The sequence below is a fragment of the Lygodium microphyllum genome, chromosome 1 (assembly GCF_053477565.2).
Source record: "Lygodium microphyllum isolate KBCC chromosome 1, Lygodium_microphyllum_v1.1.10, whole genome shotgun sequence".
In the NCBI taxonomy this organism is placed as follows: Eukaryota; Viridiplantae; Streptophyta; class Polypodiopsida; order Schizaeales; family Lygodiaceae; genus Lygodium; species Lygodium microphyllum.
Window position 1 is genome coordinate 135,416,000 of NC_141135.1, and position 17,832 is coordinate 135,433,831.

The 17,832-nt window shown below is 41.5% G+C and overlaps 1 protein-coding gene across 1 annotated transcript in view; it reads left to right on the forward strand.

Moving 5' to 3' along the window:
- The first annotated feature begins 285 nt into the window (after window positions 1-285).
- The window catches only part of LOC148041713 (mitochondrial import inner membrane translocase subunit TIM8-like), a 35,875-nt gene continuing 18,328 nt past the window's right edge, over window positions 286-17,832 (forward strand). The window contains exon 1 of the mRNA XM_087688694.1: window positions 286-499. Within this exon, the coding sequence (XP_087544820.1) occupies window positions 440-499 (60 nt within the window). The 5' untranslated portion in view covers window positions 286-439. The remainder of the gene's footprint in view (window positions 500-17,832) is intronic.

The window sequence follows — 17,832 nt, forward strand, 5'->3', positions numbered from 1 at the left end:
AGAAGAGTTTATTTAGAAAATAAAAGAAATGGGTTCTTGCTCTCTCTCTCTCTCTCTCTCTCTCGTGCAAACAAAAAAGGCAATGCTCGTGTGTGCAATAGTGCACGCTTGTTCTATAGCTCAAGATGTAATTCTTAATCTCTACAGCTTGAATGACTTTACTTTGCATGAAAGGGCTAATCTCTCATGCAAAGAAAAAAGGCAATACTCTTGCGCGCAATATAGTACGCCCTTGTTCTATAACTCAAGCGACGGTTCGTAATGCCTACAGCTCTGCATAAAGGGGCTAATCGCTATTACGGCTTTGTTCCATAGCAACGGGTTTTCTCCTTTTAAAAACATTCTACCCTAATCTCTATGAACCTGAACGTGTCAATTATTTTCGGCTCGTGAGTAAGCAGGTATGCTTTTAGGGAGAAGCTGACGAAGGAGAGCGCGGATGGACTCTAGTCGCTTGGACTCTAGTCGCGACGCTGCCGAATTTAATAGCTTCGTGAAGGTGCGCGGGAGAGAGAGAGAGAGAGAGAGAGAGAGAATGTGTGTGTGTGTGTGTTATAGTTGGTTTAAGGCAGGTTCTCTTCTCGTCGTCGGAGCTAGTCTTACTACTCCGTGAACGTTCCAAGTTGCACCATCCTGCACGCCTTTTTCGCCTGTTTAACGGTGGTTTTAGTACGACCAACCCATGAGACATGAGCTTTGCTGCATGGCACAGTCTATAAGCTAGATTGATAACTGACAATACTGGCCAACAGTGTGTTGAGCTCAATGTTGACTGCGTGCTGGTCTCAGAAGGGCAGATTGATTGGCCCAGCCGCTGTTGTCTGTGAAGAAATCACGGCTAGCGATGGGCATAGCAACTTGCAATTGATGAGCTGCTGTTATGGTCAGCTTGGCATTTTGTTGGTCTTTTTGACACGCAGGATGACAGTCGGTGCTCAGAGGGCATTCCAGTTGGTTTTGCTAATATTTATCTGCATCAAGACGAATTTGAAAACCACCTGGCTGAAGATGGCCGGCTACTTGACAGACCTCTCAAATGCCAGACGTTTGGTCCTGTTGTTCAACCATATCTGTACATCATTTACTATTTATTCGATGAGTATTAAAGAGACTTCTGGAAACTGGAATTCAGTGGAAAAGAGGGCTGAAACTTATTTTACAGGTCTGCTGCAGTGAAAACAGCAAACAAAGAGTTGAGGATTGGGCTGCTAAGGCATTTTGCCATTCAGATAGGAAGATAGTCCTTGAAGTAGGATAGGATAGCTCAAGCTGATCTACAGATTCCTGAAGAATTGAAGACTTGTCTGGATGAGTAGATGTGAGTTTCTTTGAGGACCTGTTTCATAGATCCCACATTCTTTGTGGATTTGAAGGATACCTATTAAAAAAGAGGGCATTGGGTTTCTGTTTTCTTTTTTTGGGGGGGGGGGGATTTCCCCTCACAAAATGAATTGAGTAGTGAGTTGCTTTTTGAAAGACTACAAGAACATACTAGCCATTTTCTTTCAAGGGAGCTTCATCACCAAACTGACCTTTGTATTCCTAACCTTTATGTATGTTAGAAGCAAGTTTCTATCTACATGTGTAGATTATCGAGCTTTGATAACATAACAATGAAGAATAGGCTCCCAATTCTTAACGTTGATGATATCTTTGATCAACTTCAATGAGCTTCTTTGCTCAATAGGATCAATTGAAGAAGGCCCTAGAAGATTGCTTTTGAACATACCCATAATACAAACTTTACTTCAATAAGCTTGTTTGCCCAATAGGATCAATTGAAGAAGAGCCTAGAAGATTGCTTTTGAATATATCCATAATACAACCTTTAGAATTGTTAGCAGTCATGTGTGTCTTGCATGGTCATCTGGTGCATATGAGCCTCAGTTTGAGTGAGATGGGGACATTATGAGCTTTGACTCTAGTTTATCATGCGTTTTGACGGAGGAGACAACTCTATTTTGAGCATGCATTTCGTTTTTAGTCGGTTTTAGGTGTGTTCACACTGGCCAAGTTATTTTTCACCCCATGCATTTCTTTTTCAATGGTTTGGATTGCGTTCACATTGGCTTGTATGAGGCGATCAGCATTTTTTATTTATGCCAGCATTTTTTGCATTAAATAATGCACGTAAGCCAGCATTAAATGCTTGGCCTTATGTTGATAGGTCACTTTTTTTCAGCCCTTTGCTATATATAGCACCGTGATTGGCTGTTGCCACATTCACAGGTTATCTTTTGCAAGTCTCAGCCTAGGGAAGACCCCCTCTCAACCTTCTTGGAGTGGCACTACCATTGCTAGAAGGGATTGAGGTTGGGGAATGGATGTAGCTTTGGTATGGGTAGAAGACCCTTAGTTGGGGATGAGGTGATTTTGGGTGTGGGCATAAGATTGGCCTTTGAGCGATAGTTGTCATCTACATGGTTGGGTTTTAGGCAAAATGTACAAAACCTATTCTTTTTAGGCAAGAAGTGCTAGGAGGGTCTTTGTGAGGGTGTGAGTATACCACTTAAAGAAAGAGACTAACCATCGGCATTGGAACGTGGTGGCCAATCAGGGAAGGCAGAATTGGGTCTAAACGTCGAGGTGATTCCTTTCCACTCCTTGTTTCCTTCAAAGTAGGAGGTGACTCACCCCACACAAGATGGGGATTCATGTGTTTGAGCAAGTAAGGCGGACAATCCGGTGTGCAAGAGAGGGACTCCCCACAATAGGACCAGAGAACAGAGAGTAATGCACTCGCAGGTGGGTGTAAGGCGTAGTATTTGTTGGGAATAAAGGGCCACCATGCCTTTTATATGTGCTTGGGTGTGAACACACCTTTGCACTTGTACTTTAGTCCTTTACATATAACTATCAAAATCTAAGGAGTGGTAGTAGGTATATCTTTCGTACCCACACATCGTGCATCACTCTCTACTAGTGCAGCTCACTCTCTCACTCTCACTCTCTCACTCTCACTCTCACTCTCTCTCTCACTCTCTCTCCGCAATTGCAATTGCCTAACATTGAACCTCCACTGCTTGTCAAACGCCACGACAAACTAGTATTAGAGCTGAAGGTTGCAGGTTGTCGGTCTTGGTCAAGCGTGCGGCAGTCGACAAGCCCTCGACGGGGCGGACTGGTTAGCATAAGGCAGACATCCTCAACGGGCAGTATGGTAGGTCGTTGATGGGCAGGCCAATGCGAGACAAGTTATCGTAGGGTAGGGTAATGCGGGTGCAAGATTTGACCAGCAGTCAATTGTCACCCGTCGCACCTTTTTTTTATAAAGGAAATCATTTATTTTCATCAAAGGTTTATCTTTTGTTTGAGATATTTGGGCCAGCACAACTCAACAAATCTCAGAGATTGGGTATGCTTTTACTAGAATTTGGGGATTTTGGCGTACGTTGGAGATTTTACTCTCAAAGTAAAATTTGTGCATTCTTGAATACTCTTGGGTCTCAAAAAATTGGGGCTTTCTTCGCATGTGCAGAAATTGCAGTGGGATAGGTGCAATTCTTGGAAATTTGACACATTGGACCTTGTACAATTTGGGGCTTTTGCTAAATTTGAAAAATTTGGGTCAAATTTGGTCTTGGTATGTACTTGCAATACAGTTTCTATGCAAAAGGAGCACATAAGACCCTGGACAAATTTGGGGCTTTTGCAAAATTTGTGAAATTTTGGCAAAATTGGCTTGTGCAATCCGTTCGGGAATTGTGTTTGATGTCATTTGAGCAGTTTGAGTAGAGAAATTTTAGGGCTTTTGACTGTGAGAGTCTAATTGGTGCCCGTGGATGCATTGGGAGCAGAAATTACAGCTAAAATTTGGGGCTTTTTTTATGTAATTGATATATTAGCCCATGATATGGTTGCAATTGCTTGTGATGCGCTGTAGCACACATTTTGTACATCTGAAAATAAATTTGCAGATCTGAAAATTTTGCAATTACTTGAATTTCATTGTTGGTTGGTACTTGCTTTGTACCTTCATCATTTGTGTGACATTTGGGCTTACATTTGTTGACCTTTGAGCTGTAAATCATGACTGGTAGTAGTGATAGTAGCAATCTTTTTCACATTAAGAAGCTTGAAGATGCACATAACTTTGCTATATGGCAAAAGTAGTGCTATAGTGTCTTGGTGTAGAAGAAACAGGTGAAGCCCGTCAAAACAAAAGGAGTAAAACCACCAACCATGGATCAAGAGAAGTGGGATGATCTAGATGAGCTTGTACGCTCTACCATAGAGTTTTTAGTGTCAGACACTTTGCTTTTCAACATCCAGAAACTCAAATGTGCCTATGATATGTGGCAAAGACTTGAGGAGTTATATGCTTAGAAAAGTGTAGTTAGCAAGGTTTACTGGTTGAAAAAGTTGATAGACTTTTGTATGAAGGAAGGTACAACCATGTCTATACATTTGAATGAGTTTAACTCTATTTTTAGTCAGTTGATTACCTTGGAATTTCACATTGATGAGGAGTTTAAGGCAATATTTTTGCTATGCACCTTGCTTAAAAGTTGGGACACTTTTAGGACAACAATGAGCAACTCAAATGCTATGCTGTTATATTCAGATGTGGAGAGCTCTTTACTCATGGAAGAGCTCAATAGGCAAAATATTTCAGCAAAACAAGTCTTCCAATGCATTACATCGTAGAGGCAGATTCTAGCTAAAGGGCAATTCTGACAACAAAGCATGTAGCAAGTCTCGTGGGATAAATGTGGAGTGCCATCATTGTGGCAAAAAAGGGCACTTCAAGCGGGATTGCTTTTTGTGGAAGAAAGAAAAGGGTAAAGGCAAAAACATTGATAATAACTAAGATGAGAAAAAGGACAGTCAACATGCAAAGAAGAGTAGTGTGAAGATAGAGGAAGCCAATGTAGTCAGTCACAAGAGTGACAACGGCTGTGATGTATTCTTTACTTCTTCTTTTAGTGCATAGTCATTGATTGCAGATTTTGATGATGACATGCACACCTAGATTCTTGATTTAGGTGTTTCATTTCATGTAACATCACACTGTAAGTGGCTATCTAACTATAGTGGTGGTAGACATGGTGTTGCCCACTTAGGAGACAATTATGCATGTGACATTGCAAGGATTAGAAGTGTGCAGTTGACATTTTAACATGTTTTGGTATTCACTTTGCATAATGTTAGGCATGTATCCTAGCTCAAGAAGAGCTTGATAAGCATAGGGCAGCTAGATGATGAAGGCTATCATACCACTTTTAGGCTCCAATGATCCACATTGCCAGCCCAATCTGAATCACACCATCTTGTAAGTACGAAGTTTGTAGCATTGGTATGAGCTGTATACTAGATTCCAAGATCAGGAGTCCCCTGTAGGAACCGCAAAATCCTATGAGTAGCTTGCCAATGCACCATCTTGGGGTCACTCATGAATCCAACCAACACATCTACAGCATAACATAAGTCAACATGAGTATTAAAAAGCTAGATCAAGGAGCCAACCAATTGCCTATAACGGGTAGCATCCACCAAAGGAGAATTGGAATGAGCTATAGCCTTCCAATTCGGGTCCATAGGAGTCGTGAGAGACTTGTATCGCTCCATTTCACACGTAGTCAAGAGCTCCTATACATTCCGCTGTTGGGAAATAAAGATCCCCCTCAGAGTCTGATAGATCTCATAACCTAGAAAGAAGTGAAGAAGTTTCATATTCTTCATCTCAAACTTCTCATGAAGTGCTGTCTTTGTTTGCTCGACCACCTGAGTACGGTCATCAATCACAATCAAGTTGTCCACATAATGGACAAACAATACATGGTCTCCATCTAAGGTGTGTACATAAAGTTGGGGGTTGGCTTTGGAATGCTGATACCCGAATTTCTCTTGGAGAAACCAATCAATCTTCTCATTCCAAGCACGGGGAGCTTGCTTAAGGCCATAGAGAGCCTTCCTCAACCTTTACACCTTACCATCATAAGAATTGAAGCGTGGAGGTTGCTCAATATAGATCTTCTCCTTCAACTTCCCATTCAAGAAGGCAAACTTCACATCCAGCTGATAGACTGGCCATCTCCTATGGCTAGCTAAGGCAAGAACTACGCAAGTAGTAGCTATCCAAGTTGTACGAGCAAAAGTTTCATGGCAATCAATGCCTAGAGGCCGTGCAAAACCTTTAGAAACAAGGCGGGCCTTGTGCTTGTTCAACATGCCATCACTGTGGTACTTGGTCTTGACTCATTTGACTAGATAGTGTGGTATATGTATCTAGTGTGCATGATCATGTTGTCGCGATAACTGAGCTATCAAGTGTCTTTGTGGCATAGCCGGTTGGGGCACATGAGTCAAATTGGAATGAAAGCACTTTTTTTGTTTGGGTTATTTGCCACGTTTGAGGTATTCTGATTTCAACCATTGTGATCATTGTATTTATGGTAAGCATGCTCAAATATCAAACTGTCAATGCAGATTTGTAAGGTGAACAGCCAACAAACACTGATCATTGGGTCCGTAGATTAACCAAAATTACCAAACAGCCAAATAGGTTTGTTGTTGGTACGACTTATGTTACTGATTATATCATGTTGACAGATCATGGTGATCTATCATGCTTTAAGGAAATAATGGATAGAAAGGACAGCAAGATGACATAAAGCTAGGTTGACGGAATCTCTTTAGAAAAATGGTACTTGGGATTTGTGCATTTGCCTAAGGGGTAGAAAATCCTACCATGCAAATGGGTTTACAAAAGGAAAGGTGACCTCTGATTTCTCACCAAAGTACAAAGCACGGTTGGTTGCCAAAGGGTACAAGCAGGAATATGGGATTCACTTTGATGAGATCTTTTCTGTTGTAGTCAAAATGATTACTTTACAAACCATATTGGGCTTGGTTGCATGTGAGGATATGGACCTCATACAAATGGATGTCAAGACTGCTTTCTTACATGGTGATTTGCATGAGGACATATATATGCAACAACTAGAAGGTTTTGTGGCTAAGGGGCAAGAAAATATGGTATGTAAACTCAACAAAAGCTTGTATAGGCTGAAATATGCACTGTGTGAATGGTATCATAAGTTTGATACATTTATGCATTCTCAAGGTTTTCAAAGAAGTCTAGTGGATTATTGCTTCTATACCAAGAAGGTGGCAGATGACAGCCTTATTATACTGATTTTGTATGTGGATGACATGCTGATTGGTGGTAGGGATGTTCATGCGCTAGACACATTGAAGCAGAATCTACATAGCAGCTTTGATATGAAGGATCTTGGTGAAGCTAATCATATTCTTGGCATACATATACTTAGAGACACATTGAAAGATATTCTTTATTTGTCATAGTAGGAGTATGTATCAAAGATTTTGCAACATTTCAATATGGAAGGGAGGGAAAGCAATTGGTGTACCATTATCTCCATATGTGAAACTTAGTGCAAAGAACAGCTCTACATCTGATGATAAAAAGGCTAAAATGGCTAAGATCCTATATGCTTTAGCTGTGGGTAGCTTGATGTATGCCATATGGTTGCTACACGTTCTGACATAGCATTTGTTGTGGGAGTGGTTAGCAAGTACATGGCACATCTTGGTAGAAAGCTTTGAGAAGCAATGAAAGGTATCATGAGATATCTTAAGGGCACAAAGAATGTGTGCATCTGCTTTGGAAAGCAAGAAGCATCTATTGTTGGCCTTTCGGATGCAGACTATGCTGGTCATGCTGATTGCAATAAGTCTACGTTAGGGTATGTATTCACTTTCATAGGGGGAGCAATTTCTTGGATCTCTAGGCTACAGAAGTGTGTTGCATTGACTATTACAAAGGTAGAGTATGTGGCTGCAATTGAGGCATGGAAGGAGGCTTTATTTTATGGCTTTCACGTTTGGTGGGAGAGCTTGGCATTACTGAGACTCCCGTCTTCCATTGTGATAGTCAGAGTGCTATCATGCTAGATGGAATCGCGTCTTTCATGCAAAGACGTACATATAGGTGAAGTATCACTTTATCAAGGATGTACTTGATACCAAAAGCATTGAGCTTGTTAAGGTACATATAGATGATAATCCTATAAATCTTCTCAAGAAGGGACTTCTAGCAGAGTGGTTTGCTCATTGCTGACAGATGATGGGAGGCTTTATGGCTTTTACGTTTGGTGGGAGAGCTTGGCATTATTGAGACTCCCATTCTCCATTGTGATAGTCAGAGTGCTATCATGCTAGATGGAATTGTGTCTTTCATGCAAAGATGAAGCACATATAGGTGAAGTCTTACTTTATTAGGAATGTACTTGATAGCAAAAGCATTGAGCTTGTCAAGGTACATATAGATGATAATCGTGTAGATTTTCTCAGGGACTTCCAGCAGAGCGGTTTGCTCATTGTTGATAGATGATGGGAATTGGCTAGTATGTGTATTTCAGCTTTGCACATATATATATTTCAGTTGTTGGGAATAAAGGGCGATTGTGCCTTTTATACATGCTCGGGTGTGAACATACCCGTGCACTTGTACTTTAGTCCTTTACATAAAACTATCAAAAACCTAAAGAGTGGTACATCTTTTGTACCCACACATCGTGCATCACTCTCTACTAGTGTTGCTCACACACACACACACACACACTCTCTCTCTCTCTCTCTCTCTCTCTCTCTCTCTCTCTCCACAATTGCCATTGCCTAATGTTTAACCTTCACTCCTCGTTAAACACCATGACAATATTAAAGGGTGGCATTCCCAGTGATGATGTACTAGGGTGCAGAGTGGTATACCTTTGAATGTCTAATGATGCTCTATAATCTTGATGTGCATCAAAGATAATGTATGGTAAGACCGGATAACCTATTGTAGGTCTAAAGTGAGGGTTTAGATTGAAAGAAAAAGAATCTAAATACCTTTGAGTGTGTAGTGATGGTCTATAATCTTGATGTGCATCAAAGACAATATATGCTAAGACCGGATAACCTATTGTAGGTCTAAAGTGAGGGTCTAGATTGAAAGAAAAAGAATCTAAATATGAAGTGAATGTGGGAGGAAAGGGCAAGAAATGTGAATGTGAATGGGAAGCACCAAGCTTATACTCAACTGAAACAAAGGATAAGGGATTTCTTTGTGGAACATTTCTAAGCATAGAGTTTTTTTGAAGTCCATACAGGTACCAATCTCGGTCTCCATGGTGACTTACAATTGGTTTCCTTATAATAGGACCAGTATAGACAAAATTAGACTCACACAAAAATGGATTGTATGAACTTGCCATTGGGCTTGATTGTGAAGAGTTAGAATTTTTGGCTATGTCCCAAGTGGAAAGACATTCCTTAACTAAGAGGTGATTAGTCTTGTAAACAGAGTGCTCCAATTGAGATGCACCTTGTGAAGCAGTATGAGATGAAGAAGAGTTGAGCCTTGGTAAATGATCCCTACAAGAAAAGTTAGTAGATTGGGCGTTGTTTTCCAAATCAAGTCCATAATACCTTAGGGTCTACATTTAAGAAGTAGCTAGAGAAAGCATCAGAGGATTTGAAGATGGAGCTATTTGAGCCATTGTGAATTAAATACATGTTATTCGTGTATCTTGCACAAAACCAAGCTCTTCAGGATAGCTGCATGATACTCTTTAAAAGAGCACAGGCTCTAATACCATGTGATGATATGCTAGGGTTTTCATAGACAAAACATAGAATGTAAGAACATAGTTGAAACACAATAAATCAGACAGTAACACAATAAACGCAAACGACAAAATACAAAACACAAAACTCAAAGCTCAAAATGTAAAAACAGAACACAAACAGAGAGAGAGAGAGAGAACTTTGAAGTGAATAAATCAATGTTATAAATGAATGAGAGAATGTACAGAATGCTCAAGGGGAGAGCTGCCCAACAACCGGTGGTTCTCATGGGGGCTGGCTAAGGGAGGTATCAATATGTGTTGTCCACTTGAGATAGATCTCAAGTGTAGTAATCTCTAGGCAAGTGCTGAAAACACAAAAACTACTTGATGTAGATGCAAATGCAAATCAGGCCGATGTTGGAAATTGAAGGGCAGCAGGTTGGAAACTAGAATGCATTAGTCTTTGGGGCTGGAATTGGTAAATGCAACAACGTAATCGCTTGAAGATGATGGTAGATTACCAACAACAGTGGGAGGCTGGGCGACAATTGTAGACTATGTAGCTCACTTGCTCGGGGTTGGACAGCTAGCGGAAGAGGGATTGATGGCTAAAACTTGCAAGATAGGGATGGGGCTAAATGGTGGGTACATTGTTTATTTATAGATATAGAAGAATTTTTCCAAATCAGGGTTTTGTATGCAAGACAAAAAACACTTTAGAACCGCTCCGTGTTAATGACACTTTTAGTAATTTACATGTTTTGGGGATGTTTTAAAGAGCTAATCAATGGGTAATGAATTTTTAGCTCAACAAGACTCACTTTACACCAATCACCTCCCGCTTCTTTGGACGTGGAACTAACTCCAAGTTTAGCTCTTTTGCATAGCACGACACCAAATATCTTGTGCAAGAGCCTCATCAATTGCAATAGACTCATGATCTTGAAGAATGTGTGATATAAGGGTGTAGTTTACACAGAGTGAACTATCCCGCTAGGCCTATGATTTGGCTGATCTATGTGGGCTTGTAGGGGTAGTAGGAAAATGGAAAACACGTGAATCTTACATAAACCTTTGATACCACAATGGAATGGTGATAGGCTTATCCTGTTGCAAAGGAGACCGAGTAGCCTTTGGTGTGAAATATGCTAGGGTTTGCACTGAGGAAACACATGTATGACCAAAAATAAAATACAAAGACTCAGATAGTGACAAGCAAAACTCAAACCCTAAACACAAAACTCAAACATTGAGATAAACATAGAGAGAAGAAACTTTGAAGTGAATGAATGCTGTAAATGAATTTAAGAGTGTACAAAATGTCCAAGGGCAGAGCAATGAAGTGTCAGAGAGTGACGTCCATTGGAGATGGATCCCAAGTGGTGTGACCACCAGTTGGATTGTAGAAGATGAGGAAAACACCAAATGCTGATTGCTAGGGAGTCAAAAGATAGAGCTGACAACAGGGATGATGCTTGGCGTAGAGGGCAGCAGTAGGAAGATGTAATGCAGCAATAGAGCTGCCTCATGGATGAGGAAGACCACAACCAGTTGTCACCTGCAAAGGGGAGGACCAAACGCAAGCTCCAGAAGGTTTCTTGGAGGAGTGGAGGGTTGCGACCTGATGCTTCGGACTGTAGAGACCAAATGCAAGTAGCAAGAGGGGCTGGCGATGACGGGGATGCCGAACACAACTAAGTTTGGGGCACCAGATAGTGGGTGGCAGCAATGAATGAAGACGCTAGGCATTGGAGGAGTTATGGAAGGTATGGCAGCAATCGCGAAGGTTGGACCACCATGTGGATGAATGCTGATGGCTGAAATCTGCACAAGAGAAGTGAGGTTGAATGGTGGGCAGCTTGTCTCTTTATAGATATCGAATGATGCTCCAAAAAATTAGGGTTTTGGGGTACCACTAAAACTCTCTCGAACCATGCATCACTTTTATGATCTTCAATTAATTAAGCATGTTTTGGGACTGCTTAAAGATGCTAATCAGTTTGTAAAGTGTGTGTTAGCTCAACACCCCCTCTGGCCTAAAATGGAGTCTAAAAGGGAAGGCTGAAAATGTTTACCCCAAGGTGTCCCACTCCAAAGTAGCCAGGGCATTGGACAAAGGGCGCATATTGGCTATCCGGTGGCCTATGAAGACTATAGAGGCAATTTTTATCTTACCAAGGGAGTCTAAGCAGTCAACGCACAAAGAATATGGCATCAGACAAAGGGTGCTCATCGGCTGTCGAGTGGCCTACCAAGCCCTACAAAGGCGGATGGAACCACAACAAACTTTAATTTTCTGTGTGTGTGTTTTTTTTTGTTTTGAAAGTTAATTTATAGGTGACGGTTGATTAAGTAAGAATGATTCAGAAGATCAGAGGAGGGATGATATAACAAACCTTTTGTATATCAATTGTTACGAAGATGTATTGACTCACTTAATTTGCTACTCATGTACTTTGAAAGGCGATTTGTATTATTTAAGTGTTTTAAAATATGATTCAATGTTCATCTTTCTATTTAAAGGTAGTCAATGGCCAGAAGACCCTATATTTATACTTGGATCGTCATTGACAAGATGTCCAAGAGAAATTAAAAGTTTAGTCGAGCAATTAGATTGACTTGAAAGCTCAGATAACGAAGACTTTTACACTTAGATAGTTACATTGACTTAAAGCCCATACAATGAGTGGTTTCAAAAAGTGAAACTAAATGCTTATGATCAAAGAAACAAACCATGAACCGGTGAACCTATATTTATACTTGGATCGTCATTGACAATATGTCTAAGAGAAATTAAAAGTTTATTCGAGCGGTCAGATTGACTTGAAAGCTCAAATGACTAAGACTTTTACACTTAGACAGTTACATTGACTTGAAGCCCATATAATGAGTGGTTTCAGAAAGTGAAACTAGATGCTTATGATCAAAGAAATAAACCATGAATTGGTGAACCTATATAATGAAGCTCTCTAGAAGCTAAATTTGGCGACTTCTAAAATATAAGAGGTTACTATTTTTGGAAGTTACTCAAATGAAAATTTTGTTCGCGACAAAGGCTCCGGAATTTTGCAAGGAATAATTTTGTCTCTAGTAGCTATCTCAAATTTTTAACCATTTAAGAGATTTTTAGAGTAGAAAGTTTGAAAGCTTATTTTCCTAGAAAAGTGACATGTGGCATCTAGAATAGGTCATGTGTCATTTTGAAGAGACAAGTGTCCCCACACTTGTCATTTTTAACAAGCACTTGTTATTTGTAGTCTCTACTTTTCACTTTTGAGCACCCAAGCGCCTCACCTATATATTGGAGGTCTCTCTCTTCATTTGGAATAAGTTCTCATGTTGAACTTTCAGCTATATGCTTTGTACTCTCCTATCTCTCTCTCATCCAAGAAGCACTTTGTACTCAGCTTAATCTAATCCAAGTACTAAAGAAGAAAATCAGCTTGTTGCTCAGAGTTTGTAGAAATTAGGGTTTCAAAACCCTAATTTTCAGAATTGCAACAAATCCGTCCTTTTGTATATGGTTTAGACACTGGGTGTCTGTGGTTTTATTTCAATAAATTCTTGTAAAGGGGGAGGGTCCAATTCCCTTCTCAATGTAGTGTCGACTTTTTTTTTTTCCTCTCTCTCTCTCTCTCTCTCTCTCTCTCTCAATGGAGCTGAGCACGCTGGCAGAGAGAGTGCATGCGCACACCTGGACAGGCAGGGTTCAGACAGACATTTTCTACCATAGATCACATCTTCACTCTCCGTTGTCTGATCGACCAGACACGAGTGAAGAAACAGAGATTGTACTGTTGCTTTGTGGATTTCTGCAAAGCCTTTGACACGGTTCCGAGAGAGAGGCTTTTCAGACGCCTACTTGATCTAGGGGTGGATGATGACATGATATGGGGTATTTATGCACTATATGAGCGGGTTACTGGCAGAGTCAGATGTCCGGGAGGTATATCAGATCCCCTTGTGAGCACCATTGGTGTGAAGCAAGGATGCCCACTCTCACCGACTCTATTTGGGCTATACATTGATGAGATAGCAGAGTTTATTCAATAGCGAGCCGGTGGAGGTATAGATCTTAGTGGAGCCACAGTTCATATCTTACTATATGCAGATGACATTGTGTTGGTCTCAGACTCAGCTCAGGGATTACAGCAGCATTTATTAGCATTGGATGATTTTTGCATACAGAGAGGCATGACAGTGAACCTTGGTAAAACCAAGGTTCTTATATTTCATACATCAGCTCAGATACGCAGACAGAGTATTTTCATGGCAGCAGGAGGGAGTATTGAGGTCACTGGATCATATGTATATTTGGGAGTCACCTTTACAGCAGCTTCAGGGACTTTCTCGATGACACAGGCAGCTCGTGACCGCCTCACTAGAGGATACTCAGCATTGGCTCTTATGGAGCGACAGTGTCATCAGGCACATTTCCAGGAGCCCCGCACCAAGGGGTGGCTCTTTGATACTCTAGTCACTCCAGCACTGATGTATGGAGTAGCTATATGGGGGCCAGGCCTTGCCGATTATGTATGGACATTGATGGAGAGACCTCAGGTGATCATGATATCTAGATTGATTCGTAGCAAGGCCTTAGTCCCACATGACATTGTGCGAGCAGAGCTTGCCACACCGCCCATGCTAGTCGAGGCATTATTTCAGACAGTCTGCTTCCTACACAGATTTCAGGATATGGACAGAGATCGCATTGCATATAGAGCATATATGGCATCTCAGGAGATGGCTCGAGCGGGGGATACCACATCATGGTATGCACAGACTAGAGCTTGGCTTGACAGACATGGGCTGGACATTGATAGACTCCCACCTCTTCTATATGATACTCAGGCTTCCACTTACACCCTCTCTCTCTCTGAGAGGAACAGAGTCATTAGACAGGAGATATGGCATATTTATATACAGAGGACATGGGTCAGTCCTGCACAGCCACTGCCATCGAAGATGGCACATTATTATACACAGTTCTTGAGGATATCAGAGCAGGGATTCATAGAGATTCCGAGATATATGTAGATCTATATGCCACATCGATTGAGAGTTCTTATTGGACAGCTCAGGGTATCATCACATCAGCTTATGATTGAGAGTGGCAGAGCCAGTGGCATCCCACGGGAGGAGAGGATATGCCCCCTTTGTAGATCAGAGGTGGAGAGTGAGGAGCATTTTGTTCTTAGATGCCCGGCATACTCAGAGTTGAGATCTAGATACACATTGAGCAGCTCACTTCAGGGATGTATGACTGATATGGATCAGAGATCATTTGGCCGTTTTCTGGGAGAGGCATGGCACATCGGAGAGCAGAGCACACAGCGGGTCCCAGTCAGAGAGGGGCCCACCCAGACGACTATTACACAGTTCTTTCAGACAGATAGAGTGAGAGCTACTGTACCAGCCTCCAGCCAGACCTCCGGGCTCACACTACAGCAGGCTGAGGACCAACGTACCCGACGCCGCACGAGGATCCGTGGGTTTCGGACCCCACAGCCACACCGACAGGAGATCCGGAGGATTCTTGATCTACATCGACAGCAGACTGAGATCCGACGACACTCGACACATTGGATCTCAGATCTCTAGTTTGCTCTTTCTCCACCGCCGATGTACCACATCCTGCATCCAGGAGGGATCACCTGCTATTAGCGACTTCGACGACTGCTACTACATCCCAGGATAGCATATCTCCCTGCATCTGTTACATATACACATCGCACTACTTTATCACAGCCGACAGTTGTTCCCCTATTACAGCCGACATTTGTTCCCCTTTTGTAGCCATTATCTGGAGTACCAGAGCTACATACGCACATACACATACACGACACTTATCACACTCACAGCACCGTATTTTCAGTTTTCAGTTTTTAGCTTTTCATTCAGCACTTTTATTTTGGATAGCTGGACCTCATCAGTTGTATCACAGTTTGTCTCATAGGCCAGTTTTGGTCTTTAGAAGACATTAATATAACTTTCTTTCTTTCTTTCTATCTTCTAATTTTTATGGTGATAATTAATCGAGTTAGTTAAGTTCAAAAGTATTGTCATTCTCACGTTCTTCCCAACGCTTACAGATGGTACACCCAACATATCACAAAATAGTAGAAGATTACCTATCCACTCAAGGATGCCAAGGACGAGGGAAAGGTGATGAAGTATCATGTGAAGAAGGATAGTGGTGTAAATCGCGAGTGGAAACATCTTAGGATCCATGGAGTGTTGCTTTGCACAATGGGATGCATAGTATGCTACATGTTGAAGAATGCTCATGTAGTAGGTATCATTTGGACAATGTCCCTCTTGGAAAAATTGCTCACTTGCCCAAGCGCCCTCGTACAAAGTATTGAGAGATAGATATGTAAACCCTATGTATACAAGGGTGTTGAAATATCAGAGTGGAAGCATGAGAGTGTGCACAAGAGGGAGAGAGAGAGAGCTCAAGTATAAGAAGAAGATCTTGCTTAGTGAGTTGTTCACAAGTGCAACTAGTATACTCTCCTCTACTGTGAGAGTGACCTTTAGGCTGTTTATATAGCCTTTGGATGGGTAGGGTTAGGGTTTCATCTTGTCCTCCAGTTCATTCACACCTAGCTACCTTTATCCACCCTTGGATACATAGGGTTCACATGCCTATCTCTCAACATCTCCCCTCAATGCGAGAGTGGCATTGGATTACAAGGCATGTTAATGCCCCCTGTTGTGAGTGGCTATCGGGAAGCGTGAAGATCTTTAGCAGTAGAAGAGTGTATGTTAGTGAGAGTGACAGAGAGAGTACGATATGATTTGGGTGTATCAACAATGTGTTGGTACACAAAGAATAAAATGTATTTATACTTAGGACACGTAAGGGTGCATTCACATGTATAATATAATAATACACATGTACAGAGAAGACCTCTTGGAAGTCAATTCCTTCCTTTTGTGCATATCCTTTGGCAACTAGTCTTGCCTTGTACTTGGGTTTCCCATCAAGTGTCTTTATTTCGTAAACCCATTTGTTTGGAATAGGCTTTTTTCCTTTGGGCAACGACACAAGATCCCAAGGATCATTAGCATATAGAGATTTAATATCTTCTTGCATAGCTAGCTTCCACTTATTGCTGAATTTGCATTACTTGGCCTCTTTATATGTAAGAGGCTCACCCTCATCTGTAACAATCACATAGTGCAAAGAGGGGTCATACCTATGTGGCTGCCTTCTTAAGTGTGTAGACTTGCAATACCCAATGATCTACATTCTCAGGAACTAGGTCTACATCAGGAGGTATGTTATTTTCAGCATTTATTGGCTGTTGTAAGCCATTTTCAGCATGCTATTCATGCTGTACAACAACCTTCATTTTCATAATCAGCAAGTCTATCTTGTTGTCCATGACCTCCTTGTGCTTCTATTTGCTGTCCACCATCATCACCTGGCTAAAAAATAATCGGTTGATCATCGGTTTTAGCTTGTGGTACAGCATCATGAGGCTCATCATTTGAAGTAATAGGTGGCTGCAAATTCTGAAATTCAACCTTTTTCATGTTTTCGTTAGAAGCTAAAGTACTTTTCAGCAACTTTGCTTCATTAAACACAACATTACGGCTGCGAACAATTTTCTTGGACTGTGGTAACCACACTCTACAGCCAAATTCACCCTCATCACCATAGCCCATGAAAATGCCTTTGGTGGATTTCGGGTCAAGTTTACTCCTCAGCTCATCTCTAACATGCACAAAAGCATCACAACCGAATATTCGTAAATGGTCACATGAGACCGATTCGCCAGGCCAAACGTCCTCAGGGATGTCATTATTTAAGGACCTGTTTGGAGAGTGGTTGCAAATGTGAACCACAGTTTTAAGTGCTGTTAAGAAGATTGCTAGGGTTTGCACTGAGGACACACAGAGTGTACAACCACGACAGAAACACAAAGATAGAGACACAGACACAGAGGGCAAAACTCAAATCCTAAATGCAAAACTCAAAACTCAAACCCTAAACGCAAAACTCAAAACTCAAATACAAAAACTCAAACACAAACAGAAGAAGGGAGAGAGAGAACACAACTCTGAAGTGAATGAATGCTGTAAATGAATGTAAGAGTGTACAGTGTGCTCAAGGGCAGAGCAATGTCGGAGTGTGACGTCCACCAAAGATGGATCCCAAGTCTGTGACCACCAGTCAGAGTGTAGGAGTGCTGAATAGTGAATGGCAACAGGCTGGTCACCAAAACGCAGCAGTCCGGAGGCTGAAAAT